The sequence below is a fragment of the Mycteria americana genome, chromosome 21 (assembly GCF_035582795.1).
Source record: "Mycteria americana isolate JAX WOST 10 ecotype Jacksonville Zoo and Gardens chromosome 21, USCA_MyAme_1.0, whole genome shotgun sequence".
NCBI lineage: Eukaryota > Metazoa > Chordata > Aves > Ciconiiformes > Ciconiidae > Mycteria > Mycteria americana.
This window is the reverse complement of record NC_134385.1, coordinates 8,553,527-8,581,114: the sequence shown is the minus strand read 5'-3', so window position 1 is coordinate 8,581,114 and position 27,588 is coordinate 8,553,527. Positions and strand designations below refer to the sequence as shown.

The 27,588-nt window shown below is 42.5% G+C and overlaps 1 protein-coding gene across 1 annotated transcript; it reads left to right on the top strand.

The window, feature by feature from the left end:
* The first annotated feature begins 384 nt into the window (after positions 1 to 384).
* On the top strand, positions 385 to 25,207 carry ZMPSTE24 (zinc metallopeptidase STE24). Its single transcript, XM_075522268.1, has 10 exons — positions 385 to 559; positions 2,276 to 2,422; positions 9,042 to 9,128; positions 9,801 to 9,917; positions 14,109 to 14,261; positions 18,320 to 18,461; positions 20,859 to 21,019; positions 22,474 to 22,578; positions 23,553 to 23,696; positions 24,010 to 25,207. Exons 1-10 carry the CDS (start codon positions 443 to 445, stop codon positions 24,232 to 24,234), a joined length of 1,398 nt encoding a protein of 465 aa, XP_075378383.1. The 5' UTR covers positions 385 to 442; the 3' UTR covers positions 24,235 to 25,207.
* The last annotated feature ends 2,381 nt before the right edge of the window (positions 25,208 to 27,588 follow it).

The following is a 27,588-nucleotide window of genomic DNA, read 5'->3' as shown; positions in this document are numbered from 1 at the left end:
GGCTACCCCGGGGAGTGTCCTTGCCAGGCCTCCACTCACACGACGCTTTCCCAGCAGCAGACTTGGCCCAGTCCTGCGGGCTTCTGACGGGGACGTCAACCGGGGTGCTCGCCTTTCCTCCTCCCGCTGCTCACCGGGGAGAGGAGCCCACCCCGCGGCTCCCGCGGGGAGGCCGCCCTCGCCGCCCTGCCCTGCCCTACTCCGCGGCGGGGCTCCGTGCGCCGGAGCTACCCGGGGCGGCGGAGGAGCTCCGCGCTAGCAGGGGCGGGCTGACACGGAGCCCTGGCCGGTCCCGCTGCCAGAGCCGCCGCTCCTCCGCCCGCCCGCCCTCCGGGCCCGCCCCGCCCGCCTGCCCCGGCCCCGCCTCTCCCGCGGCTCCTCCGGGCGCCAGGAGGCGCCGCAGCGCGGGCGGCGGAAGGAAGCGCGGGAGCAGCGTGGGGCCATGGCGCTGCCCGGGGAGCTGTGGGCAGAGCTGCCGGCCGAGAAGCGCATCTTCTGCTCTGTGCTGCTCTTCTCCTGGGCCGTCTACCTCTGGGAGGCCTTCCTGGCGCACCGGCAGGTCGGCGGGGGCTCCGGCGGGAACAGGCGCCACCAGGCCGGGGGCTGTGCCGGGCCCGGCGCGGCCCGGCCTCACGTGGGGGGCGGTGGGCGGCGGTCCGGGCGCGGAGCGGCGCGGGGGCCGGGTTAGTCTGTCGCCTGCCCGGGGACGGCTTGGCCCTGTCGCGGCCGAGGCAGCGGCGCTGGGGCGCGGTGTCAGCCCTGCTCGCCCGCGACCTGTCGGTGGAAGTGGTTTGCCGCCGGCAGGCTGCGAGAGGGGAAGGGACTTGCCGTGTCCGTCTGTGCACCCCGTGTGGGGGTTCGGAGCCCCAGCCGAGCCGAGCTCTGCCGAGCGGGGTCCTGCCCCACTCGGGGCCTGCGTCTGCTCACACTTGCTCCTGATCTGGAGCACGGCTGATCTTCTGTGGACCGGCTGCACTACCTCAGACGAGCCAAGGCACTGTACTCCGCTTGTTTTAGCGGGGTGCTGGGGACACTCACCGTCACGTCAGTGAGCTAGGTGAGTTCCTAGGAGGATCTGAAAAGTGCGGGTGCAGTGGGGTAACCAGCAGCCCAACACCCACCCAGCAGCTCGATCCTCCTCCCCGAGGACAGGTGAGAGAGCAGGAAGAGCAAAACCGAGAAAACTCATGAGTCGAAGTAAAGACAGTTTAATAAGTGAAGGAAAGGGGGGGGGAACCCGTAAGAGCCGCAAAGGCAATTGCTCACCACCTCCCACAAACAGGACGATGCCTGGCCAGTCTCCAAGGAACAGCCACCTTGGAAAGCAAACCCTCTCCCCCCCGCCCTTTCTTCCTCTACTTCAGTTTTTATTGCTGAGTATAACGTTATACAGCATGGAGTATCTCTTTGGTCAGCTCAGGTCAGCTGTCCTGGCTGTGTCGCCTCCCAGCCTGCTGTCCACCCCCAACCTCCTCACTGGGGAAGAGACGGAAAGCCTTGACACTGTTCAATAGTAGCCAGAACACTGGTGCGTTATCAGCGCTGCTTTGGCCACAAATGCAAAGCATACCACCATGCAGACTGCTATGAAAAAATTAACTCCATTCCAGCCGGACCCCGCACAGCTGGGGAGAAGGCTGCCAGGAGGGCAGGAAGCAATGCTGCATACTCTTGTGAGCCATTGGATCAGCTAAGCCGTCTGTGAGACTGCAGCCCGATACCCCGGTCAGAGGAAGAGTATATTCTGAAGTGACAAAGGGTAGGAGCTTTTCCTTTCAGAAGGGATAAATATACTGAAACAAGACAAGGCAGTGGCTGGAATAAGGACTTCTAGTCTTTAAAAATTTTGAAGTGGTGAGTTCTCAACTGAAAATGAAATAGCACCTCATTTATGCAGCCACATCGTAGATACGTTTTCTGAAGTGAAGTTGCATGGGAGGATCTGGTGTTTAGTTTCAAACTCTGCTTAGTTGTTACTGTAGTGCAGTAAGCCATATCCTGTGGAAAAATGAGTTTGTGTGATCTTTATATAGTAACTATATTGGAAATAAATTAATAAGTAGGCAACTCAGTTTCTGGTTATAACATAACAATTATGCTTTATATTTGGAACTTGATAGAAAACAGGAATTAAGGAATATTTGTTATTTTGTGGTTTGTTTTTTTTTTTCTAACCTTTCTGTAGTGGCCCATGGGATCATGTTATGTGTTACTTTTAAGCCTTATTTATCTCCTTAAAAATATTGGACTTTAAGTTTCTTTTTCAATTTTTCAGAGACGGGTGTATAGAACAACAACACATGTACCACAGGAATTGGGACAGATCATGGATTCAGAAACATTTGAAAAATCTCGTCTGTATCAGCTGGACAAAAGTACTTTCAGCTTTTGGTCAGGCCTGTATTCAGAGGTTGAGGGCACTGTAAGTACCTGAGCTGCTCTAGCATTCATATGGTACCTTTCATGTACTTAACCTGTGAAATACTTTGATTCTTAGTGATCCCGTGCAGCTGCACTGTTGGCATTCTGGCGTCTTACGTCAAACACTGAAATTTGGAAGGCCTAGGATTCTGTGTTTCTTGTTTGGGGCTGTATTTGCCATATAAAAAGAAGGAATTATTCAGACAGCACACAATTTCTCTGTGCAGTGCTGAGTCATACTGCACAGCTACAACGTATGTTATATTATTATGTTTTAGTGGCACAGCTGACCTATTATGTTTTCCACTGCCAAATAATTAAGCAACATTAGAATTATTTTAAATTGTTACAAATACAGACCTTTTTCTGTGTTTGGAGGGATGCAACTACTTTCATTTTTAGATAAAATTTAAGTAGAAGGTAGAAAGAAAAGCCTGTGAGAACAGGAAGAGTACCAGTGGATACTTAAGCATAAGAACAATTACACTGGCCAAGTAATGTTCACATATATGAAAAACCAGAGCCATTGACTTAGAACAAAGTATTTACATGTGTGATATACAAACAGTCTTTAGAGAAACCTTTTCACTTACTGCTGAAATGCACTGCTCATCAGCAGCACAACTGGGTCAAAAAGCAATCCTGAAGTGCCTGGCATTGCAAAACATAATTAGAGTATGATCTACTACATGATGAACTTAAGGAAGCAAAAAGGTCAATTATGAAAGATAATGAAAATAGTGTTGTAAAATAGTGTAAGTCATGTAACTGTGTAACTACAATGTGAAACCAGTACTTAAGAATTGTGACCCCTCTTAACTTTCACATTTCCTGATCTCTTTTGTGCAGCCTAACCTGTACATTGTTTCATATTGTATGAACTTGTAAAAATGTTGTTATACATGTGTCAGTGTAGCTGTTATATTCTTGTTGGGCTTTTTGGTATGCGGAGTAGAACTCAAGACAATTTTTGTGTGAATTTGAAAAGCTTCTATTTTTTTGACTGACTTTAGAGGCAGTATTTAATTTGAAAAATGAAGCTATCTTCCAACAGTGCATTAGTCGACAGGGTGAGATGGTACTACCTAGCAAGTGCAACAAGTCAAAAGGTTCTGAAGCTTTCTCTTGATTTCATGAGCTTTAGCCGAAACAGCTTCCCTTGTTGTTTTTGAGGAAAATATACATGATTGGAATGAGCCTCTTTTGCCACTGAATTTAGTGCCCTGCTAAACAAAGAGCTGTATCAGCAGTCTGTGCTTATCTTTACCCAGGCCTACTAGTGTTATGGTCCCCCACAACATTCTAGCTGCTAAATTGGAGAGATACGGGTTTGACAGACGGACTGTTAGATGGACAAAGAACTGGCTGGATGGCTGCGTCCAAAGAGTTATAGCCAATGGCTCAGTGTCCAAGTGGAAACCAGTGGTGTCCCTCAAGGGTACATACTTGGATGAATGCTGCTTCATATCTTCATGAACAACATAGATAGTGGGACTGAGTGCACCCTCAGCAAGTTTGCAGATGACACCAAGCTCAGTGGTGCAGTTGATACGCAAGAGGGAAGGGATGCCATCCAGGGCCACCTTGACAGGCTTGAGGAGTGGGCCTGAGCAAAACTCACAAAGTTCAACAAGACCAAGTGCAAGGTCCTGCACCTGGGTCGGGGCAATCCTCAGTATCAGTACAGACTGGGGGATGAATGGATTGAGAGCAGCCCTGCAGAGAAGGACTTGGGGATACTGGTGGGTGAAAAATTGGATGTGAGCCGGCAATGTGTGCTTGCAGCCCAGAAAGCCAACTGTATCCTGGGCTGCATCAAAGGAAGTGTGACCAGCAGGTGGAGGGAGGTGATTCTCCCCCTCTACTTCGCTCTGGTGAGAGCCCACCTGGAGTACTGCGTCCAACTCTGGGGTCTCCATTGCAAGAAAGATATGGACCTGTCACAGCAGGTCCAGAGGAGGGCCACAAAAATGGTCAGAGGGCTGAAACACCTCTCCTATGAAGAGAGAGTGAGAGAGTTGGGGTGGTTCAGCCTGGAGAAGAAAAGGCTCCGAGGAGACCTTCTTGTGGCCTTTCCAATACTTAAAGGAGGCTTATAGAAAAGATGGAGAGAGACTGTTTACCAAGGCCTGTAGTGACAGGACAAGGGGCGACAGTTTCAAACTGAAAGAGGGTAGGATTGGACGTAAGGAACATATCTTTTTACAACGAGAGTGGTGAGGCACTGGAACAGGTTGCCCAGAGAAGTTGTGGATGCTCCCATCGTTGGAAGAGTTCAAGGTCAGGTTGGACGGAGCTTTGAGCAACCTGATCTAGTGAAAGATGCCCATGGGAGGGAGGTTGGACCAGGTGATCTTTAAAGGTCCCTTCTGACCAAACCATTCTGTGATTCTGTGATTGTGCCTGTGTAGGAAAAGCACAGCCTTTGCTTTCTCTCATGACCTTTTCTTTCTATTCTGTCCCTGTTACTGTAATAACAGGTCCACAATGATTTTGGCAGCTGATGGATCTGTTAAAAAAATTACTGTATCCAGCTGTCTTCCACAACTGGGCCACAAAACCCAGGCTATGGCGGTGCTTCCTAAGCAGCAATCAAAACCAGTTATTAAGTCAAGCATTTTAGTTTATATGTTGTTCCATTGTTTCAGCTGCAATGGTGATAAACAGCTGCGAACGGTTGCATCTCAAACTGCTGCTGCTGTTATCAAATTTGATTGCGGTGCTCTGCTTTTTGTGTTGCAGTGACACTGATGAACAAAAGCCAAGGAAAAAAAACATGGATTATGTGAGGTAAAGCTCCCAGCTAATTAATTGAGCACTGGCCTGAATAAGTAGGTCTCAGAGCAGTCAGCTGAGATACTGTATGCCCATATTCTACTAGTATTGTCAGTCGTTTTCATCTTCTGAATAAGAAGTTAGTGTTCCTACTTGGGCTTGATGGGTTGTATTCTTGGTATTCTGTATCCCAGAACTTCTTGAGTTTGGGATTGGGAGTGAGCTGTCCCAGGAGGGTTGCTAATGGGCCTGCAAGCTATTAGATGTCCAAGCTTTGCCTGCATTTGCAGATTTGCTACAGAGGTTGCAGAGCTTTGTGGAAGCAAGGTAATGCTTGCAAGTCCAGTGGCTCCTAAATCTCATTTCTTCATTATGGCTCCACTAATATAAGTTTTGCTTAGCTAGACCTAAATAATCTACAACCATATAGTATCCCTGATACCCAGTCACCACTGCAGCAGGGTTACTTCATCAAGTTCTGTAGATCATTTTACATTACTTCTCTTGGTGCTGGGCATTGGCTGGGCACTTCCTTTTTGCAGCATTGCCATAGACTTTTGAAAGGCTGCTCTTTGTAGAGTTTCTGTGATGAATTTTATGTTAAAGTTGCAAAATTTGTGTTTGTGGTTGAACACTCAGGTCCCATTTGGAATGATGTAAGGGAACTATATCATAGCCAGCTGTGAGCTTTGGAAGATCTCCACAGCTAGTCCTCTCTACTGCCCTTGTGTTTAGAATTCCTGTCCTTTAAAATTGTGTTCCTTGTCAACACACTTCTTATCTTCCCTTCTCCCTAGGAAAGCACACCCTCAGGTCTCTCTGATTATTTTGTTCCTGCAAAGGGAAAATTACACTTGAATGGAAATTCCACCCCCCCCACCCCCCCAATCCATTGCCATCCCAGGACAAGAGGTTTTCTTGGAAAACTGAGTTAGAAAACATCTTTATGGTACCTTTTTTTGGTATGTTTTAAAGATCAGAAAAACATCTAGGTAATAGCACTTTCCCAGCTGCACTAACTGGTCTAAAAAAAATAGAGTCTTGGAGGCATACAAAGCTGCTTCTGGTCAGTAATGTCAACTATACACTGAAAACACAATACAAGCTTGGAATAAAGTTCAGAGCTGAATTAGTTAACAGCTGGAGCACTTTGAGGGATAAAGTAGTCATTACCTTTGGAGTAGTCCAAATGGTAGGGACAGAGAACTAGGGTGATTATTTTTTGCGATAATAGCTTGTGAAACATTGAGAACTTCCAGCTGTGTACCATGGATTTAGCAGAGACACTGAGTATCCAGCTCACTCTAATCTTCCGTCTGCTGCTGCTAACACCTCTAGACTTGATACACATCTTAGATTTTGAGAACTTGTTCTCAGTTGTATTGAAGTCTGCTGGCTTTACTTCAGACTTGAAGAAGAGTTTGTGTTTCCAAAAAAACCTGCCTGCTTGTTCCACTTACTGTGATCAACCTAATACAAAAAAGACATAATGTACAAACATTTCCCTGCATACGCTTACGCTGTCATGGCTGCAGTATGTTTCCTAATAGGGAAAATACTTCTGGTCTGAAGGCTGCAGCAATGGTATGGTTGTAACTAAGGCCATTATTGCTTGTTATATTTCAGACAGCTTCTTCATACATTGCTCATTCCTGAGGTGAACTGTATGAGATACAACAAGGCTCGGTGCTGGGTCCTGCACTTGGGTCACAGCAACCCCATGCAACGCTACAGGCTTGGGGAAGAGTGGCTGGAAAGCTGCCCAGTGGAAAAGGACCTGGGGGTGCTGGCTGACAGTCGCCTGAATGTGAGCCGCCAGTGTGCCCAGGTGGCCAAGAAGGCCAACAGCATCCTGGCTTGTATCAGAAATAGTGTGGACAGCAGGAGTAGGGAAGTGATCATGCCCCTGTACTCGGCACTGGTGAGGCTGCACCTCGAATACTGTGTTCAGTTTTGGGCCCCTCACTACAAGAAAGACATCGAGGTGCTGGAGCCTGTCCAAAGAAGAGCAACAAAGCTAGTGAGGGGTCTGGAGACCAAGTCTTAGAGGAGCGGCTGAGGGAACTGGGGTTGTTTAGCCTGGAGAAGCAGAGGCTGAGGGGAGACCTTATCGCTCTCTACAACTACCTGAAAGGAGGTCGTAGCGAGGTGGGGGTCAGTGTCTTCTCCCAGGTAACAAGTGATAGGACGAGAGGAAATGGCCTCAAGTTGCTCCAGGGGAGGTTTAGACTGGATATTAGGAAAAATTCCTTCACTGAAAGGGCTGTCAAGCATTAGAACAGGGAAGCGGTTGAGTCACCATCCTGGAGGTATTTAAAAGACGTGTAGATGTGATGCTTAGGGACGTGGTTTAGTTGTAGCCTTGGCAGTGTTAGGTTAGCAGTTGGACTTGATGATCTTAAAGGTTTGTTGCAACCTAAATGATTCTATGATTCTATTCTACAATCAAGCTGATACCCCTGATGTGTAGGGTATGTGCAGCAGCTTCTCTACACATATGTGGTGATGAGTTATTGCTCCTTTCTGTGATGTTGAGCTGTGTCTCAGAATCTGTCCTGGGATTATCAGATTCCAGCAGAGCTAAAGTGAGGTGGCCTCTACTATCTGGGTTTGCCACTTCCTTAGAGCGTAAACTGCATCCTTTATTGGCTTTGGGAACTGCCTGAACTTGAAAGAGGCTGTTTTGGCCAAAGGTTATGAAGTTGGATGTTCGCAACATTTTGCTTTTAGTAGGTAGAAGTATGATTCATTAACCTAGGAAGTTAATTGAAGGGGAGATGCTGTATTAGAATTACTAGTATGCTTTGATTTATTTCAGCCATTAATTATGTGGGTTTCTTTTTAACTAATAAGTAGTATCAACTTCATGCTAATAGCTGTCTTTGTTCAGGGATTGGTACTTCTGGGATTTCAAGCTCTGAAACTTGCAGGTAGCCTGCAAAGCAGAAACAAGTTTGCTTTGGTCCTTGCCACCTCCTGCAGACACTCAAAATGCACCCTAATAGTTAGGTTATAAGAGTAAGCCTTTTAAAAATAAGTAAGTAAATAAAAACCCAGTACTGTCCATACTGGAAGGCTGCCTACTTGAAAACTGATTTTTATATATGTAGTGATGCATCACGTGCTAAGAAAGTAAATGTGAAACATTTGGAAGTCAAGCTGTTTAAAAAGCACTACTAGCCCCTGCCTTGAACTACAGTTAGCACTTGCTTCAATAGCTCTGCCTCAAGCATTTCTTTGATGATGGTGTGTCCTGAGTAGTCCACTCCCTGTTCCTTAGCAATCAGTATGGCAGGAGGCATTGCGAGGCAGGCGGAAGGAGGAGAGCTTGAAGCTTTCTTAAAATCGTTGAAGCAGCACTAATACTAAAAGTGAAATTACAGCCTTATCCTGAATGCCTTTCTCTTGGTAGGGAATACAGGCGACACTGTCCCAGTGTAGTCAAGTTGCTGAATCTTGCATACCCCTCCTAGAGATGGCATGTTATACAACCACAGGGCAAATGAGTTTTAAGGTCTTCTGAATAATATACATTATGTCTATTAATGTATAAGCCAATACAGCAGCAAAGTCTACAGTAAATAGGCTTGGAAATATGCTAGTGTTTCCCAGGAGAAAAAAAAAAAAAAAGCTTGACCTGATCTTTACCTCTGTAAAGTAAAAATGAACCGTTGCCAAATATTCCAGGCATTCTGTATGCACTGCTAAGGTCAGAGGGGGACAAAAAGCCTAATTATAAAACTTTTCTCATTCACCCTTAAAAGGTCCTTATTGTGCTGAAATTTTAGTAGAATAACATGACAGTCTGTTTCATATTGCCTCTGGTATGTATTTTTGTTTTCAAGATGATTCTCCTCTGTGGAGGAATTCCTTTTCTTTGGAATCTGTCTGGTCAGATCTCTGGTCGTGCTGGGTTTGGACCAGAATATGAGGTAAGCAGTCTTTAAATTTTAGTGAAACGTTTGGTCCATGAACTATACTGTTATAATAATTTTTATTTTTAAGCTTGCATTTACTTAAAGTGGGGTTTAGCTACAGGTACAATATATTAAAAATAACAGATATTTTCTGGTGAACACAGTGATTGGGTGAGTCTAAGAACTGATAACAGTACATGACTTTTAAATTAGCTTACTAATTAAAATCGTCTTGTATGTTAAAAACATACAAGTCTCAAAGCTACTTGGGTCAAACAAGGTGATGCGTTGGGTTTTTGGGGGCTTTTTGTTTGGGTGTTGTCTTTTTACTAATCCTAGATGTGATCTTCCTGCACAGTTAAAGGGTAAGAAATTTGAGGCTACTGCTTATGTTTTCTTTGTGCTGTGGATGAGGCATCTATCCAAATTCTTGTCCCAAATCCTTAATTTTTATTTAAATCTGTTTCAACAGTATATCTTTTTCTTTCTTTAACATAGTAAGCTATTCCAGTGATCAGTAATCTAATCATCACAAATGTGATTTTTTTATTTCTGTGAATTTATCTACCTCCATCTTCTAACCAGTTTCAGTTAAACCACTGACATAAAATCCATTTTTAATGTCCAGAATATTAATGTTAGTACAGGTCAGTAAATATCAGATTTTTTTTTTTTTTTTTTTTTTAGATTGTTCAGTCATTGGTATTTCTGCTGCTTGCAACACTCTTCAGTGCAATGACTGGTCTCCCATGGAGTTTATATAACACATTTGTCATAGAAGAGAAACATGGCTTCAATCAACAGGTATTGTAGATAGCACTTATACTGACCTAACGTCTTCAGTAGGTATGGTTGGTTAGATAGAGTGGTATATCCATATCTGTGCCAAAGATCATTAGTTTTAGGAACATTTCTACTCACACTGCATAAAAATAAGAGCAATGACCATTTGTGACTGTTGCAGAAGTACCCATGCTGCACCAGAATGTCTTTGTGTGAGCCCGTGCCTCTGAGCAAAGAGAAGTGTGTATTCTAGCAGTGGGACAAAGAACATTTCATACCTCAGCTGTTCCATTTTTGGATGGACTATTCTTTGCCCTTCACATGCCCTTCCTGAGAAGTCTGGATCACTGCTTGACAGGGATAGTTCTGATTCACGGGCACTGAACAGATGAAACAAAACCGAGAAATTACTTTCCTCCTCATTTTGTTTCACCTATTGATGTCTTGTATCAGCCTTTACTAAATTAGAGAATTCAGCTCTTCATTTGCACTTCTGTTAGGTACTCGCTTAATATCAGCCCTGGCTTTCTTAATTTCTCTCAGCAACTTAGTTTAACCTGTTTCAGTATCAGTTTCTCATGGGATCAGATTTTCCTTTTGGGAGAGAAACCTCAATCTGGGACACATCATTAGCCATTTCATGCCAGAGCATAAGACTTGTTTTCTGCCTTTGGACCCAGCTAGTGTTGTCTACAGTACTTTCTGTTCCAAGTCTACTAGGAACGTTTTTTTCTACAGTAGAATGAAATTTGGATGGGTAGCAGATGCAGGACAAAGCTGTTTGGCTCATTTTAATAAGGGTATTTGCCAGTTTCATCTTTCCATTTCTATGGAGGCAGGAAGACTGAGCTAGACCTCAAGAAGTGGCATCAGTTTGTTTCTAAACTCATTATATTCCTGGTAAATTGATAAATTGATGTTTCTTATTCCTTTTTATAAAGCAAGTAAGAAAACAAGTGACAAAAAAAGCTCTGTATGCAGTGATCCAGTTTGTACCCTCTCTCAATCATCTTTAAAACAGAAGTGCGTAGATCCTGACACATCCTGTATTATTTTGGTTCACATCAATTATTTAGTGGCATACTATTTTCTTTCCAGGAAACCCCAGCTATGAAAATTCTCACTGCACAGTTTTGCCTTGACATCTCTCTGTATTCCCGGAAACTGCAAGGCTTGTTTGGTTCACCCCCCGCCCCGATGTTTGGATACTGTGCCAATGGCAGCTCCTGCTCCAGTCTTTGGGAAGCAAATCTGAAGATTGTTCTAGTTAGTCGTAAGCCTTGAGCTTGTGACCAACTCAGAACTCTTTTTATACTCCATATAGCTCTCTAGTCTTACAAAAAAACCTTGTGCTTCTAAAAACATATGTGTAACTTCTAACAAACACTTTTTTCTCTCACCAGCAAGTAAATACTCGTTGTCAGAATGATGGCGCACATGGCTATTCATATGCTAGGTGATTCTGATCCATAGTCCTGGAGATCCCTTTCCCTTCTGCAGACTTTACAGTGAGCATACTGGCAGGCTAATGTCCTGCTCCTATCAAGGGAGGAAGGAATGTTCCCATGTTTCCAGAACATGAGTCAAGCAATCTTTTATTCAGGGAAATACCTATTTGATGTATTTTGTTTGTTCTCTGACTATCACTTCTGTTCCGTAGTCCTCAAAAATTGTAAGGGCTGGCAAAGCCCTAATTCTTGCAATGTGCTTATGCTCCGGCGTAGCCTAGACATCCTTTTGACATTCAGAATCCTTAAATACGCATCAAAACCCATCTTTCACTGTTGACTCTCATGTCAATCCTGAGTAGTCGCATCAGGCCTGCACCTTGATTGTCTCTCCTACCTTAGTGAGGAGTAAGTTCCATCTTGGTGCCAGATCTACAAGCCCTTTATGTCCTGGACACAAAAGTCTAAAGACTGTCAGTATTGGGACTGGTAAAGCAGTAGAATTAGAGCAAACTGCCAGATTAGCTGATGGGTGGAGAGCTTGACTTGATCAGGCCTTACCTCTGTGCAGAAGAAGCAGAGGGTCAAATACTCAACTTAGCAGCTTGGGCTTCTTTAAAACTGTCTTGAGAGCTTGCAGAATCTATGTGGTTTCTTTGTACGCTTTAGGGAGGGTAAGGAGGATTCTGTGTATATCCTCCAAACATTTTCTCCTTGGAGCTGTGCTCTCTTGGTGCTTCACTGTTGTCAATGCAAGCATTGTGCCTAAGTAAATGAGAAAAGGAAGACTTGGCACTGACACCTTGATTGAGCTACCTGCATGATGGCTTTTACAAGGTTTTTTTCACCACAGTGGTCCTCATGCCAAGAACCGAAGGCTGAGTCCAGCTGCAATCCAATTTGAGGTACCAAATGTCTTAAAAACACAGTCAAATCTCCATCTTTCATTTCAGACTGATGGGTTGGGTCCTTTAGTGAATGAGCCAAATTCACACCTGGTACCAGCCCAGACTTTGGAATTTCTAGCAATGATTCTCAAATGATCTTCAGATAGACACTTTCTTCCATTGGAGCGGCTTGCTGAAAATGAGGATTTCTCTTGAAGTCACATCTGCCTTAGAAGGCAGGGAAGATGTGGGGCAAAGATGAAAGACACCATGAAATTTTATAGGTCTACTCCTCCTAGATTGTGGAGCTGGAAGTAAAGAAAGAGTTAAAATGAAAACTTGAGCTCAATGGATTGTAGTTGACAGTTTCAGAGAGCCCAGTGGAAACCACTGGCAGCACGCTTCTGTTAAGAGTTATTTTAGGTTATATTAAGTGACTGTTTCTTCAGCTGTTTACTAAGCTAAGAAATGAAAAAGCTATATAACAGGCCTTTTTCTGGCTGAGCTGAGGACGTAATAAAGGAGGAAAGCACTGTTGTGTATTTTGTTTTCTCTCCTGGCCTTGTGCCAGTTTGAGAGTCTTGATCAAACAGAAACAGTTTTTCCTTTGTCCAGGATGACCCACAGAGTTTCTTTCATGCTTCTCCATACCATTTTCAGGAATGAAGTACTGCTTAATGTGAATGACAGCCACAAGTCTTGCTTTTCTAGTTACAGAACTGTTTTGCTGGAAAAGGTAGATCACACTACCTGGGAATATTAAAGGCAGAGAAGGAACAGTGTCTTCTGGAGTGCTCCATTTGTGTGGGCATGTGTCTATACAGTTGTGTTACTCCTGATACTAATGGTCGCTTAGCAAGAATACATCACCACAGTGCTCACTGTGTGACCAGAGTGAATATGTCTACATAAAGAATAGCCTAAAATTGTGGGTTTATGTCTGATTTGTGTTTCCTATAGTCATGGAGGTCTGAGACATCTATCCAAATTCTTGCCCCAAATCCTTAGTTTTTATTTAAATCTGTTTCACCAGTATTTTTTTTCTTTCCAGACGAGTTTCATATCTTTAACGTAGTATGGGCTTTTTAATACAACCTTGTGGGGAAGGATCTTTACATAATAACCCCCTCACTTCTGTGCCTTGCAGATATCTGTAAGAACTGAAGTAACAATTCCTGAAAGAGCTAGTTGTGTGTCTAATCATGTTGCAGAGTCACTAGATCAGATTCATTCAGGTAGAGGCCTTTGAAATGTCTATTGCTTCTGTTAAAGTTATGCTAATTTTAAAACCTGAGACGGCTGCATGTGTAGTTACTGCATGTCAGTGGAAGCTTGGAGTACAATGCCCAATATATATCTAAAAATCTTTAATAGGACTTCTGTATATTTCCAGTTAAGACAATCAGCTTAGTGGTAACTGAAAGTTAAGATGAATGGAGGCAACTGTTCAAAGACAATATTTTACAGTAGCTATGTTTCTTTAAGAGTTTCCTATTCTCTAAAAATCCCATAATGTGTAGGATATAGATTGGTAAAGGAATTAAGGGACAAATAAACTTCAATTTTTCTTTGCTCCTTTAATGAAGAATATATGTACCACACAAAATAAGGGCTTGGGTCAGATCTTACTAAGGAAGAATGCATCTGCATGGGCTTGGAGTCTGTGTGGATGTGAAGAGCCACAGCTACCAGGAGAGGAGGTGAAAAGGTTCTTCCACCTTTTCTTAACTGACTCTGATTTCCTTATCACATTGGTGTTGCTGTTTTGCTATTTGTCTTATTTTGTTTCTGTGCATCCACTGAAGGGATCAGTTCATTAACCACTGCGGCACATCAATATTTACATTTAAAATATCACTGATATCCTTTCTTTACAGACACTGGGATTTTTTTTTAAGGATGCTATCAAGAAGTTTATCGTGACTCAGTGTATTCTGTTGCCAGTGACATCCCTTCTGCTTTACATTATTAAAATAGGGGGAGACTACTTCTTCATCTATGCCTGGCTCTTCACATTAGTTGTTTCCTTGGTGAGTATGAAAATACGTTTGAGTTTCTTCCAAATGCTAGCTTACTTGCATGGCTCAGTGTGCTGAGGTTTAAAAACATAACTGAAAGGAAATGGAGAAAAATCTAAATCTCCTAGGAATTTTAGTGTCTACAAACTTTAACAGTGTGTCTTGCTCTCAGCGTACTTGTTCAGGATTTGGGTCATCAATCCCTAATTCTTGTGTCAAGTTCAGACTTTCTGGTTGAACTGGAGTGCATCATCAAGAAAATTTTTAGGAATACCTGAGTAGGAAATCATGATTGTTTTCTTTCTTAAGCTTCTCTTTCATGACTTAAGTAAGTGTTGCCTTTTTTTTTTTTTTCTTCTCTGCACTGCTTCTAGATTCAGCTCACTTTTATAGCTTTCTTGGACTTTCTATTTGTCACCTTCCTTTCTAAAGTACAGGCATTGGCTGGCCACATTTGTACAAGAATGTGATCATAATGCTACATGGGAGGCCATTGCAATTAACGCAGGAAAATCTGATTTCCCACTTACATATCCAGTAGCTTCATTGACTTTCTCAGACATGGCAACATGGAAGGAATTGTGGCTCAGTTTAAACCATGACTGCAAAGTCTTTTCATGATCCTGTGTTTATGGCATGCAGATCTCATTATCTGAATTGTGTTTGTTGCTTGCTTGTATTTTTGCTTCACTAATGCCTAACATGTAACTGAAGTAAAACCTGTGTGGATTAGTGGATTTCTGTATGGCCACTAATTCTGCCATAGTGCAGTGACTAGTGATGTGTTTCTGAGGAACTCGATGACAATAGTATAGTAGCAGAAGTGCCCCACTTATGTGGTAAGTCTAGCTTACAATTACTACTTTGAGTTCTTTCAAGCTTTTTTTGTTTGTTTGTTGGCTTAATTATACAGTGTTTCCTGTTGTTTTGTTGTCCTGGCTCCTGCTTTCTGTGGTCCAGGTGTCCTTCTGCTCTGACATCTTCCCTTTTTTTGTCTCTGAATGTATTCTGAAAAGTCAGTGTTAGGTCTCAAAAATGTCAGTTCACGTGTATTGAAATTACTGTTACAGAAAGATTTGTGCAGACTGTGATCAGTACTTCTTAAAGAATTGTTCTTTTTCTTTCAACCTTTGATCAGCAGTATACTCTTAAATCATAATTCAGCATTTGAGCTACTGCTCTGTCAACCTGAGTGAAACAGTCCATAGTTACAGATTATTCTAGTATAGTAGCCTTATTATTTACAAAATTGGGGAGATGTTAGTTCCTCATTTGATATCCAGTTCATATTTAAAGTCTTTAGTCTTAAAGGCTTTAAAGATTTCCTTTTTCATGGAAGGATTAAGCTGAAATTTTCAAAGAACTGGTAGTTTCAGGATTGAAAGAAGATACAGGATTTTCTGAACTGGCCTGCCCTCATTTGTATATCAAAAGTGAATTTTTTTTTTCCTTAGCTTCCTTTATACCAGTCATTTGACTGCTTTTATTCTTGCTGTCTTTTCTTTAAAATATATATTGTAAAAATGTTGTGTGATCTCATATGAGAAACTTTCTGAGTGTCCATTTTATAATCTTTTATCAAGCAAGTTTAGTAGAAAGAAGAGATGTAGGTGAATAGTACCTAACACTAAATTTCAAGGTGAGAACCAGAACGTATTCAGCTGATACCACATTTCGTTCTCTATCACTTTCCTATCACAAACTAGTATTTTGTTTTTGCTTTGCCTGCCCCTTCCAATTGAGCTGTCCATGTAGATTTTTTTTCCCTGAGATTTTACAGCTACTTTAGAAACTGATAAAAACATGGGTTGGCCTATCGTTTACACAACCAAAGCTGGAAAATAAAACGTGTCCTGTCAGAGCTACAGACTTCCATACTGAAAGATTATGTAGCAAGCCTGAGTGGCTCACTCTTCCCCCTACCCCCCCACCCCCCCACACCCTTCTTTTTCTTTTTTCCTGAGGGGTAAGTGCACACCCAGACAATTGGTGCTTTTTAGGTGTCTTGCAATGTCACTGCAGCTTTACAGGGTGTTGATCATGGTTTGAGGCCTTAATGTATGGGTTTGAACAGTCTTTGACATGCAAAATAACCTTAAGAGGTGTTAGATTTACCCTTCAGAGTTCGGTTTAGGGAAAAATTCCAGTTGTAATCACATTCCATAACTGTGTAGTCATAGTTAGAGTTGCATCCTTCTATTAGTCTGTTATGCCTGCTGATATCAAGGGATTACATAAAGATCAGAGATAAAAACTTAAAATTAGTCCACACATACTACATGGTCTGAGACACTTGTCTGGTCTGAAAGAGACAGCTGATTTCTGCTCTATAAAATACCCTCCTGCACTTGTTGAAAAATATCCGCAGAGATTTAAACCCTTGTCTTAACAGCTACAGTAATGAAAATAACTTTTATTTTCTAGTGGTGTTTCATACTGATGCCCTAACTTGCTGTGACTTTGGAAAATTCAGTTTCCCTAGTTATAGATTTCACTGGACTTTTTCAACAGTGCAGACCCTTTCAAAAGTCAAGGTACTTGTTTTGAGTGGGGAAAAAAACCTGTCAAGATAACTTCAAAGTTAATGTTGATGTTCATTTGCCTCTCATGTTCTGTTCCTTTTTTGCTAACCAGAATTTAAACTTTTCTGCAGTCCTTTCCTTTAAAATAAATAAATAAAAATCACTTTGTGAAGGTCCAGAGTGTGAGGGAAGGCAGTTCAGCTTTCCTTCCTGTCACCGAAATCGGGAATCAAACTCCTTAACACCAATGTAGTATTAAGAAGCAGGCATTCTTTATTACAGCGCCAGATGCACGGGGGATCGTTCCACCTAGCGTGCATACCACAGGTTACATCAGCCAAAACTTATATTGTCCAATTACATACATATGCATCAAATTTCCCGGAATGACCATACATAGTCATTATATTTCCTGGAACTAATTATCATATTTGCGTGGTCATTACGCATGTGTCCTTGAGCTCCAAGGGGCTTCTGTGGGGGTCTCTGGTGGTCCTTGGTGGCCGTACAGGTGTGTCCTTTAGTTGACCCCTTCTTCTGGACATGCGCAATCCCACCTTGCTTAGGTAACTTGCTTCCCTTTTTCATGGTGCGTGGTCCCTAACAATGATTTGGCACCCTTAGCACAAACCAATTATTCTAACTACCCTCGACTCCTTGTCAAGATGGGCTGGGGCTGTACTGGGAACATAGCAGCATGTCCGTGCTACTCCTCGTCCAGTTGTCTTTGGGCATAGTAGCGTATCCATAGCCATAGATGTACAAACACAACATTAAAGTATTGTCTACCCTGTTCCTATCTCGATGTTGCTTAGTTACAAAAGAATGAACTAATCATTTTGGTTACGTCTGGTTACATTCCCATCACAATGTTATTCCACTCGTGGCTTTCTCATCTGGGCTGCATCTGCCGCCAGTTTGAAGAGATGCAGGTGCATTGTAGTGATTTTTGGGACATGGCTGTTAATTGCTGTGGGCCAGAGGCATCAGGCAGTTCCTTAGCCCTACATACAACTGGGAGAAGGCGAAGGAAATAGGGGACATGAAATTTCTTGCCTGTTTTAGGCTGTGGCTTTGCAAGTTAGCAGGAATTTGAAGAAGTGGGACTATCTCCTGGTTCAGTTGGCTCTGCTGCTCATTATGAAACACTTCAGAGCTTTCCAGTATCGGTGAAATGGGTGAGAGTGACAGCCTGTCACTGAAAAGACCACTGCTACCAGCTGTCCTAGTGGCACTGCCTTCTGGGGTTTGATCCCTCAGAGCAAAAGCACTGTTTACAGTAATTCTGCTGAGGACTGTAGATTGTAGATTAACCTGCCCCCACCCCCATCTTGCTGTTGAATTGCTGACTGTCAACAGACTAAGTAGTTGTCTTTGTAGATGGGATGACCCATAGAGAGCATTGCTATAGGTCACACTTCGTATAGGGCTCTGCCTTATCAAGTGTTTTTTCTGAAATCGTGCCCTCTTTTTGTACCTACTCATGCTCCACCTTTAGTACTAAACACATTTGTATGCCTTGTTTTTAATATCTGTATGTGTTTGCAGGTGCTTGTTACAATCTATGCAGACTATATTGCACCTTTGTTTGATAAATTCATTCCGCTTCCTGAGGGAGAGCTCAAGCAACAAATTGAAACAATGGCAAAGAGCATTGACTTCCCATTGACGAAGGTGTATGTTGTTGAAGGTGAGATTTTTTTAATAAAAAGACTTCGTAATTTTGAATTTGTGGACTTTTAGCTTTGATTGTGGATGCTGTAGTAGGGCAGTTGCTTATATTCCTCAGCTATTGTAATACTTGTTAATGGCTGTACCATTTTCCTTTTTTTGACTTGAGGCCAGAAAAGTGAAGCTGAATGTACAGCCTTATCTCAGCATCTCAGTGGAAGCATTGTCTTGGCTCTGTGGAATGGAAATACATAGCACAGTCAGAAATGGAAGCAGCAATCAAGATTCCAATTTTAGAACTTTAAACCAGAGGGAAAAGAGTTTTTTATCTTTTCTAGTCCCAGTTTAGCATTAATTGTCTCAAAGTCCTTGGTGAAATAGTTGAAAAAGTTATGAAAGCTAAAAACACCTATTTCTTCTTAGAGTGTTCACACGGACAGTTTCTTATGGTATGGCTGGATGGACTCATACCTTTTACTTAAGACTGTAATTTTTTCACTTTCTAGTAATGAATTTCTCATCCTCCTTTCTTAGGACGTGGAATATAATATGGAGCATGCCAGCTGCCATGTCACTTCCTCTCCACTTCCATGTCATGGAGCACTTTACTGTTTGACATTTCCACAGTAACTGATTTTGCTTCCTTCCGAACTTGATTTCAGGGACATTCCCAAATTTTGTTTTGGTTTTGTGAGGATCAAAGGTGTTTTTATTGCCTTGGTGAAAGCAGTATAAGATGTCATAAGGAGCTGAAATGGTAGAATTTTGCTGTAAGAGAGGGTGATGAAGGCTTTGTCTGGCCTGGAAGCTGTGGCTTTCAAAACTTTGGGCTGGCCAAATCCAGCCAGTGCTCTGCCTCAGTGCAGCCAGGAACCACTACTATTGATATACTTGGGGCCCAAGAAACTCCTCTCTTTCCTAGTGAAGTTGAAGCTTTTCAAGCTTGAGAGTCAGTACAAAGGCTTGCCAAATACGGACATTTTTCCCATATGCACTGCTGGCTGTATCCTAGCTTTTAACCATGGTGTAAGTCCTATGAGCCTATTGTTGGTACTCTGGCACCTGTGTAGTGTACTACTGCATTGCCTTCTTCAGCATGCCTGCATTTAGTGGCAGTGATCTGCAGTGGAGGGAGGCTGCCAAAACCCCATTTTCTTTCCTGGCATCCTTAAGAGTGTTGAGCCAGCACCATTCCCTTCTCACATGGGGGACTGGATGTGTGAACATCTTTTTGCCAGTGGTTTTGGACTCTGTCGTGGCTCTTCCCACTCCAGAACTGACTTCTTAGTAACATGTGCAACCAAGTCCTTTAATTTCAGGGTTCATTCTGTAACAGGCAGATTACAAAGGCACCTTCTCTACCAACACTTAGTGGAGGATGAAGTTTTTTATGATACGCAGATGAAAGGGAACATTGCTACCGTGTGGCTGTTCAGATTTCTTCACTGAGAAAGGACTGGATGCTGAGGCTTCACACTCTGACCAGCCTCTTCCTCTGTTGATCTGTCTTGGTTTGGTGCTGAGGTTACCATGACCATGCCATGGGTTGGCTTGCAATGGAACAATGGATATTTTGTGCCCTAAGGAATTTATGCAGCTCACACATTTATAGTGAGAGTTGAAGGCAAACGCCTTCAATTTGAAGTATCTTATCTTTTGCTGCAAAAACCAGAGCAATCCACCTCTTCTTTCATAGAGACCTCTTTCAGTCCTGATGTTGCAACAGCTCCTGTCCATAAGCAAAAATAGGGAAAGTTCTAACAGTTGCTTTGATCTAGACAGCTTTTTAATCAACTGAAACAGTCCATGTTCCATGGAAAGAGATGAGTTTCTTGGCCCCAGGTATATTGATATTAGAAACATGATTCACCTGATCTAGATAAAAGTAGCTGTAAAAAATTGCCTATTTCAAACAAAAATAATTTTGAGGGACTGCCCAATATCTGTAGTTCATCTCTTCATCTTCTCCTTATCTAACATCTTCATCCTTATCTGTTTCGAATCATCTTTGCTGGCACACTGAAAGAATTCTAAACGTATTCATCACAGGTCCTTTGCCAGGAGGGTAGCACATGTTCTATGCAGAATGATCTTTCTACTCTGAACCTGAAATTGCAATATAAATTGCTTTTCTTAAGGATATTAGATCTTCACATGACTGCTCTTATGTTTTTAGTGATTACATGTTACAGATGAAAAAAATTATTTCTCTATTGGAGTCAGTAAATGAGATCATCATTACTTAGATCATTTTAAAATATGCTTCAACCTGCAAACTCATTTGCTTGAGTTTGATAACGTTCATTTGCGGACTTTGAGAATTCCTTTGGAAGAATCTGTTCTATGTAATATTGCATAGTCTTCAGCACATGGGATTATTCAGATCATGGTCTTTAATGTAAATTTTCCCCATCAGGTTCTAAGCGTTCTTCTCATAGCAATGCTTATTTCTATGGATTCTTCAAGAATAAGCGGATAGTACTCTTCGACACCCTCCTGGAAGATTATTCTGCATTGAACAAAGAGCCAGCAGAAGGAGAAGATGGTGAAAATGAAGAGACAAAGTCTAAAACCAAAGTGAGTTCATCTTTGTTTTTCATCATGTTATTTACATAAACTTCTTGGTGAGATATTTCCTTGTGTTTTCTTAATGTATTTTAAAGGTTGTGAGTGAGATGCTAAAACCCAAATCCTAATGATTTCAACACTGAAGTATCCCTGAGCTGCTAATTGGAATTTCTGAGGCAGAGTGGTGCAGATAGCAGCAAAGAGACCGTAGAAATCCACAGGGGCTTTAGCAAAACATGGGTTCCCAGCAGGTAAAAAAAAAGGTCTTCCTCATAATTGTTTGAATAAGGGACCTCTTCAGGGTTTTAGCTCATGTGCCTTCTCTTGGGACTGCCACACAGAAGCTTCCCTTTGAAGGAAATGCTGTTGACTCTCAGTGTGTCATTTGTGTGCCTTTTACTACACACAAGAATTTTGGTGTAAGAGGCACATGTGCGCACACACAGATTGCACATGTGTATCCTCTCCTGCCCTGGTCAAGGACAGGATGATGGCCTTTCATTGTCCTTTCCGTTGATGTGCAGCTGCACATCAAGAGTCTGCTGTAACAGCTTTTGTGGCTTCAGGAGAGTGTAGGGATGGTTAAAAATGATGGAATACTTTCTGAAGAGCCTGAAAGAGTGATTCTGAGAAGAAAGAATTGCCTCATGCAGCCTAGGGTTAGGCCGATGCATAGATTGTTGTTCAGTCCAGCTTCTGTTTCCTGTAACTGTGTTTGGTGGTGTAATTCTCTTCATCCACAGTTTGGTATGGCATACTGCAGAAGTGGGTGATGAGAGGAGGGGATCTTGAGCTCACCTGCTCTAGTCATAATGAAAATCATTTGTTCCATTTCAACAGGTTCTTCAGCTATGTTCTCAGTACACAAGCCCACATGCTTGCTTCTGACTTGCTAATGTACCTTTGAAGGTACAGATGTCCATCTTTCCTAATGATAGCTTTAAGGCATGTCATAGCATTTGTTGCAGAGGACAGGGATGTTGTCATTCGTTTTTAAAGGAACAGTAGTGGAGGGAGGCTACATGCTGAGTGTTGAAGGAAGTAGGGAGAAGACTTTGCTCTCAATTCTCTGGTGAAATTCTGTGGCTCTGAATGTCTGCTTCCATTGTAATGCCTTTTCTTGAGTAAGGAAACAGGATGAGATCAAGGGGTGGTAGGAGACAGTTTGGAAGGCAAATCTTCCAGCGTTCTTCCATGTTTGCATAGGCATGTCTGCATACATAGAAGTAAGAGAACACCACATCATGGTAGAAATCTTGTTGAACTTAAAAGTTTATTTTTTTGCAAGTATCTTCTTGAAAAAGGCTTAATAAAAAACTATATGTGTGTATCTGCTGGTAGAAGGGAACAGCCTGATCTAGGGACACTTAAGTGACCTAGGAAAAAACAAACTAATAAGTAAGAAATTTATTCAGTTGTGTTCAGTCATACCTGATATTACTTCTCCTTTGTTATTCCCTCAGAATAAGAAACAAGGATGTAAAAATGAAGAAGTTCTGGCTGTACTTGGTCATGAATTGGGTCACTGGAAACTAGGTCACACTGTCAAAAATATTATTATCAGCCAGGTAAGTTATGATAAACTGGTGGTTTTCCTAGAGCATTCTGTAATTATTGCTGTTTCCAAATGCCTGCTTCCAGATTTGTAAGTGTACATTCACACAATATACTTATGCTCTGTGACAGAAAGTTGGTTTGTTTTTTTTCTTTGCTGTACCTACAGTGAACATGCACTAACCTTTCTGTCCCCTCCTTGCTCCATCTGGTTGGTAGAAAGCATCTAAGAAAGCATGTCTGCTGCCATTTTAATTCATCTTGGCAGCTTCCTGAAGTTGGAACACATTTTTCTTGCTCTGTAACACTTCTTCCTTGTCTGTTTGAATCTCAGGGCCTTCTCTGAAGGTCTGTTTCCATCCCTGTGCTAGGGACAGGATTGGATGTATCCTGTCTCCCAGCCTACATTTTTTTTTTTTTATGTGTTTGTCATTATCTCTGAGAAGGCTATGTGTCTGAGACTTTCTATCAGTCTTGTTCCTTGGAGGGCTGAGAAGGGATGTGATTGAGGTTTATGAAATCTGACACAGGAGGGCATTCTTACTTATATTCTTGTACCTTGTGCATTGATTATTGGTAAATAACTTTATTGTGCCATTTTTGGTGCATGCCTGAATGGGGGCGAACACTGATGGAACCTCCAGAGACTGCCCAACCTCCCCTTTGAAGAAAAGGAGCCTGATGGTCTGTTTACTCATGCATATGCCTCTGGGATTGCACAATACAAGGGAATTCCTCCCCCAAACCTGTTACTTCAAATTGTTCTATTTGCAAGGCACAGCTATGTGTCTTCTGTTAAATTACTATCAGCAGTCTACTATATGCTTTGGTGTAGATCTGTCTTGTTCCAGGTATTGCTCACCCTTCTTTTCTCCAAGTTCACAGCCTTTTTTTTTTTTTTTTTTGCAAATCTGTAATATGAATAGGCCATGTTTTAGACTTAGATGAAAAACTCATCTTAATCAAGAATGTTGTTTCCTTTCTGTAGATGAATTCCTTCCTCTGCTTCTTCTTGTTTGCTGTGTTAATTGGCCGAAAAGAACTCTTTGCTGCATTTGGTTTCTATGACACCCAGCCTACCCTGATAGGCTTGATGATTATTTTCCAGTTCATTTTTTCACCTTACAATGAGGTAAATTGTTTTCAAGACATAGATGCTGAAGTATCATCCTATTTAAATAATGATTTTATTTTGACTGGAGAGGAAAGTTTGAAGTTTCTAGGGCTCTCTCTGGTATATCCATTTTAGTAAGCAGGCTTAGTGTTCCATGTTGGGTAAGACTCCCAGTTTCATGTGTGGCCTGGATAAACCTTAGTGAGATCATTCTGCAGCCACAGTGATGTGTGGGATGTGGGAAGGAAGATACAGGTGTACTTACTGATACTGTGAGGAACTTGCAGATAGCTGAATTTAAAAATAATTTTTAATATATTTCTCTCCACAGGTTCTCTCATTTTGTTTGACTGTATTAAGCCGACGATTTGAGTTTCAAGCAGATGCATTTGCCAAGGAACTTGGGAAAGCTAAAGACCTATATTCTGCTTTGATCAAGCTAAACAAAGATAATTTAGGATTCCCTGTTTCTGACTGGATCTTTTCAATGTGGCATTACTCCCATCCACCCCTTTTAGAAAGACTTCAGGCCTTGAAAGATGCAAAGCAAGAGTGACAGGAATCATTGTTGGTTCAGAGACAGTGCTTCCATCTCAGAAGCAAAGTTCAGAGCTGCTTTTTAATTTCTTTTTAAAAATGGATAATGCCAATTAAGTGCAATGTTAACAGCACCACAGATCTGAGAATCTGAAACAGGTATTAAATTATAAATGACTTTTTTAACAAAAACAAAACTGTGGAACTTAATTTAGAAAAAGTACTGGGTGAAGACCTTCCCCACACACACTGGCTTTTATCTCCATATCATAGTATAGACTTGTAAAGGGAGGAAAACAAAAGTATAGACTTCAAAGCACCTATTTCTTCAGTTTGTGTATGCCTTGAACATTGCTTTTGATCCTTTTCCCATTCTCAGTGTTCTGTGAACCTTCCTAGTCTCAACACTCTTCACAATGAAGAGGGTTTGAGTGACTTGATTTCTTGTATAATAATACTTGTACTTACCAGTCACTGTTTTGTCTTTTAAAAAGCTGAATGCAAGTACAGGCCTTTCTCCTGGATTCACGTCTGTCGTAATTGAAAATGCTACTTAATAAAACCTCCTTTCTCTGAAGTGTGGGAAGAAGGATGAATTACAGCTGAGGAAATGTACCATGACTTCCTTGAAAATGAGCACTAGTCAGTCTTTAGTGGCATTATAGTGGGATTAGGCTCCTCCTCTTCTGCATTGTGCTGCTGGGGGCGTGGAAGGATGTTACGGAGAATCAGAACAGGACCCACATGTTGGAGAAAGTCGCTAATTCTCTGTTCTCCCTATTGCCTGTGAGTGGAATGGTTAACAGCTTTTCCACACCTCAGTTCCTCCATTTCTGTTGTCCTTTGCCAAAATTTTTTGTGTATATGGATGTGTCCAGTTGCTCAGTATATCAGAGCTGAACTTTCATTCTGAGGGGGTTTGTCCTCCACTCCGTGGAGGGTTTACCATTAATATGAAGCCAGCTGAAATAGCAGTGTTGGAATACTTAGAAAATATAGCCCAGACACAGTTTGTTCATATAGGTTAGTGAAGGACAAAGTGAATAATTGCGGAAATGGCTTTTGCATTGATTATCTCAGATTTTTCTGATGAAAGGTGGAATTAAATTTACTTTTGTTGAAATAAAGATAAAGGTTAAATATAAGTTTCTATGTGCCATACAAATGTTTTGGACCAGACAGATGCACATACTTCATATAAAAATCAGATTTTATAATCTGTGGTAAATTAAAAAGTTCTGCTCAGCTCTGTACAAAGAGAGACGTCGTCGAAGCAAATTCTCATTGTTTCAGATGTCAGAGGATTCTCAGAGACTTTATTGTTAGCTTAGATTTGCTTTTCTGATAATAGGGAAAAATGCCTTATAAGATGATGGGCATGATGATGTCTCAGGTGCAACAAGATACAAGATGTTGCTGGAAGCCCTTTGTATGCCTTATTCTAATTGTGTTTATACCCTAGCAAATATGAAGCTAAACTACAGATACGGACTTAGGAGACAGTTTTACAAATATGGGGAGTATATTTGTCATGTTAACCACATTTAATAAATGGCCCTTAAAAATAAAAGGATTAACTTGAATCTGTCAATTCAGAAGAGTAAATAAATGTGTCAAGTTTTGAATTTGAGATGTTGGTTGGTGTAAACCTATGGAAAACATGTTAAATGTGCTCTGAGAAAACCATTTGTCTTGCCCATTAGCTAAAACTTATACTAAAAAATTAATTTTGTGGCTATTTCAGAAATTTGGCTAAACACAAACAAAAGGAGAGTAAAATGGGATAATGAAGGAAATTTCAGTTCCTGTGGAAGCATGAAATACTTGAAATACTTAGGCTTAGAGGCGAAAATAGTGTTGTTATGGCAATTGCCTGTTGCTTCCTTTTCTTCCCCATCACTGTTTGGAGTTGATCTCTGCAGTTCTCCCAGCTGGATTTTGTCATCTAACTCCTCTCCGAACAAGGGTTCAGAGTTGGTTCCAGCCTGCTCCAGTTGCTTCTCAGCACTGGCATTGTTTGTCAGTGTGTGTGGTTGACCTTCTGCATGTCCACATACTACTGTGCAGACATCTGGTGTGCATCAGCTACATGTTGCAGACCTTCTACAGCCTCTGTTTGCTTCCTGTGTTCCTGAGAATGGTCAAAATCGCACCTAAATCTTTCTGTGCAGCTGCTGCCTTCCCAGGTATCTAAATCCTACAGTGTCTACACAGCCACGTGACCAGCCAGTACAAACCAGCTTGATTACAAGGTATGTCTACTAGGATCAGCCACACATCCCTTCTGATTAAATGACTAGTTTTGAGGAGAGAGGCAAGAAAATTAGCAAGAGTAGGCTTTTGTTTTCTATTACCTTTAGCTAATAATGTTCAAGGCAAGGAAACCCAGAGCAGAACATCTCTGGCCAGTAGGCATCCACGGGGCTGGTGGGCACTGATCAGCAGTGTCCTGCCTAAAAGCTGATAGCTGCAGTTTCCCATTCCCTGCCTCACCAGCTTTTTCTGGTGGTCTAAGTAGAAGCTTGAGAGAGGACATGGTGAGGAAAAGTCCAGCCCAGACCTTGGAAGGAGACAGGAGGAGGACTAAAATTGGAATGCTTTATGGAAATAGGCACAAACATCTCCCTTTCAGCACTATTGGTACATTTCAAGGGACTCCATGAATTGTGCCGTGGACATACCTATGTCCGCATGGGACTGCTATGGCCACGGGGCTTCTCACTCTTCTTGGTCTCCAATAGGTCCTGCCACTTTGTATCTGGATTAGATGTGTAGACAGGGAAACTGTGGGAGAGAGGCATGCATAGGTAAATTTGTCTGATAGCACGAAAGTGGAGTGACGTGCACTGTTTCAGCTTGTTGAAGTGATCTGATGGAGGCACTGGGAGGCTTGCAGGACACAGACCTGATAATGAGCTCTGCGAGGTGAGTAACCAGGTGGAACGTGCCTGAGGTAAAAATAATGTTTTGTGAACTCAAGGCAACCATTATGTCTGTAGGAACAGCGAGGGCTACAGTACGCAGGCACTGAGACATGGGTCTTGTGGCCTCCATCTTTGGGAGTCCTGCCATGATCCCAGGAGATGTAGGTTTGAGGTGGTCTCACAGCCGGTGTTCCGCTTCAGCTCCTTCGCCGGCTCAGCTGCTCGTCAGCGGGCGATCTCCTTCCTCCTGGCGGACTGGAGTTCCCGTTGCTGCAACGTGGGACGGTGCGCTCTCCTCTGACTGTGTACCGCTGGGGAGGGCAGCCCTGTGAGGGACACCCACCCCTCCCCCCGCAGAGGAGCCCCGGGCTGGCCTGCGCACGCGCCGCTGCGGCCGGCATGAGCGCCCAGTGCGCGCGCGCCGCGGCCCGGAGGTGACGTCAGGAGGC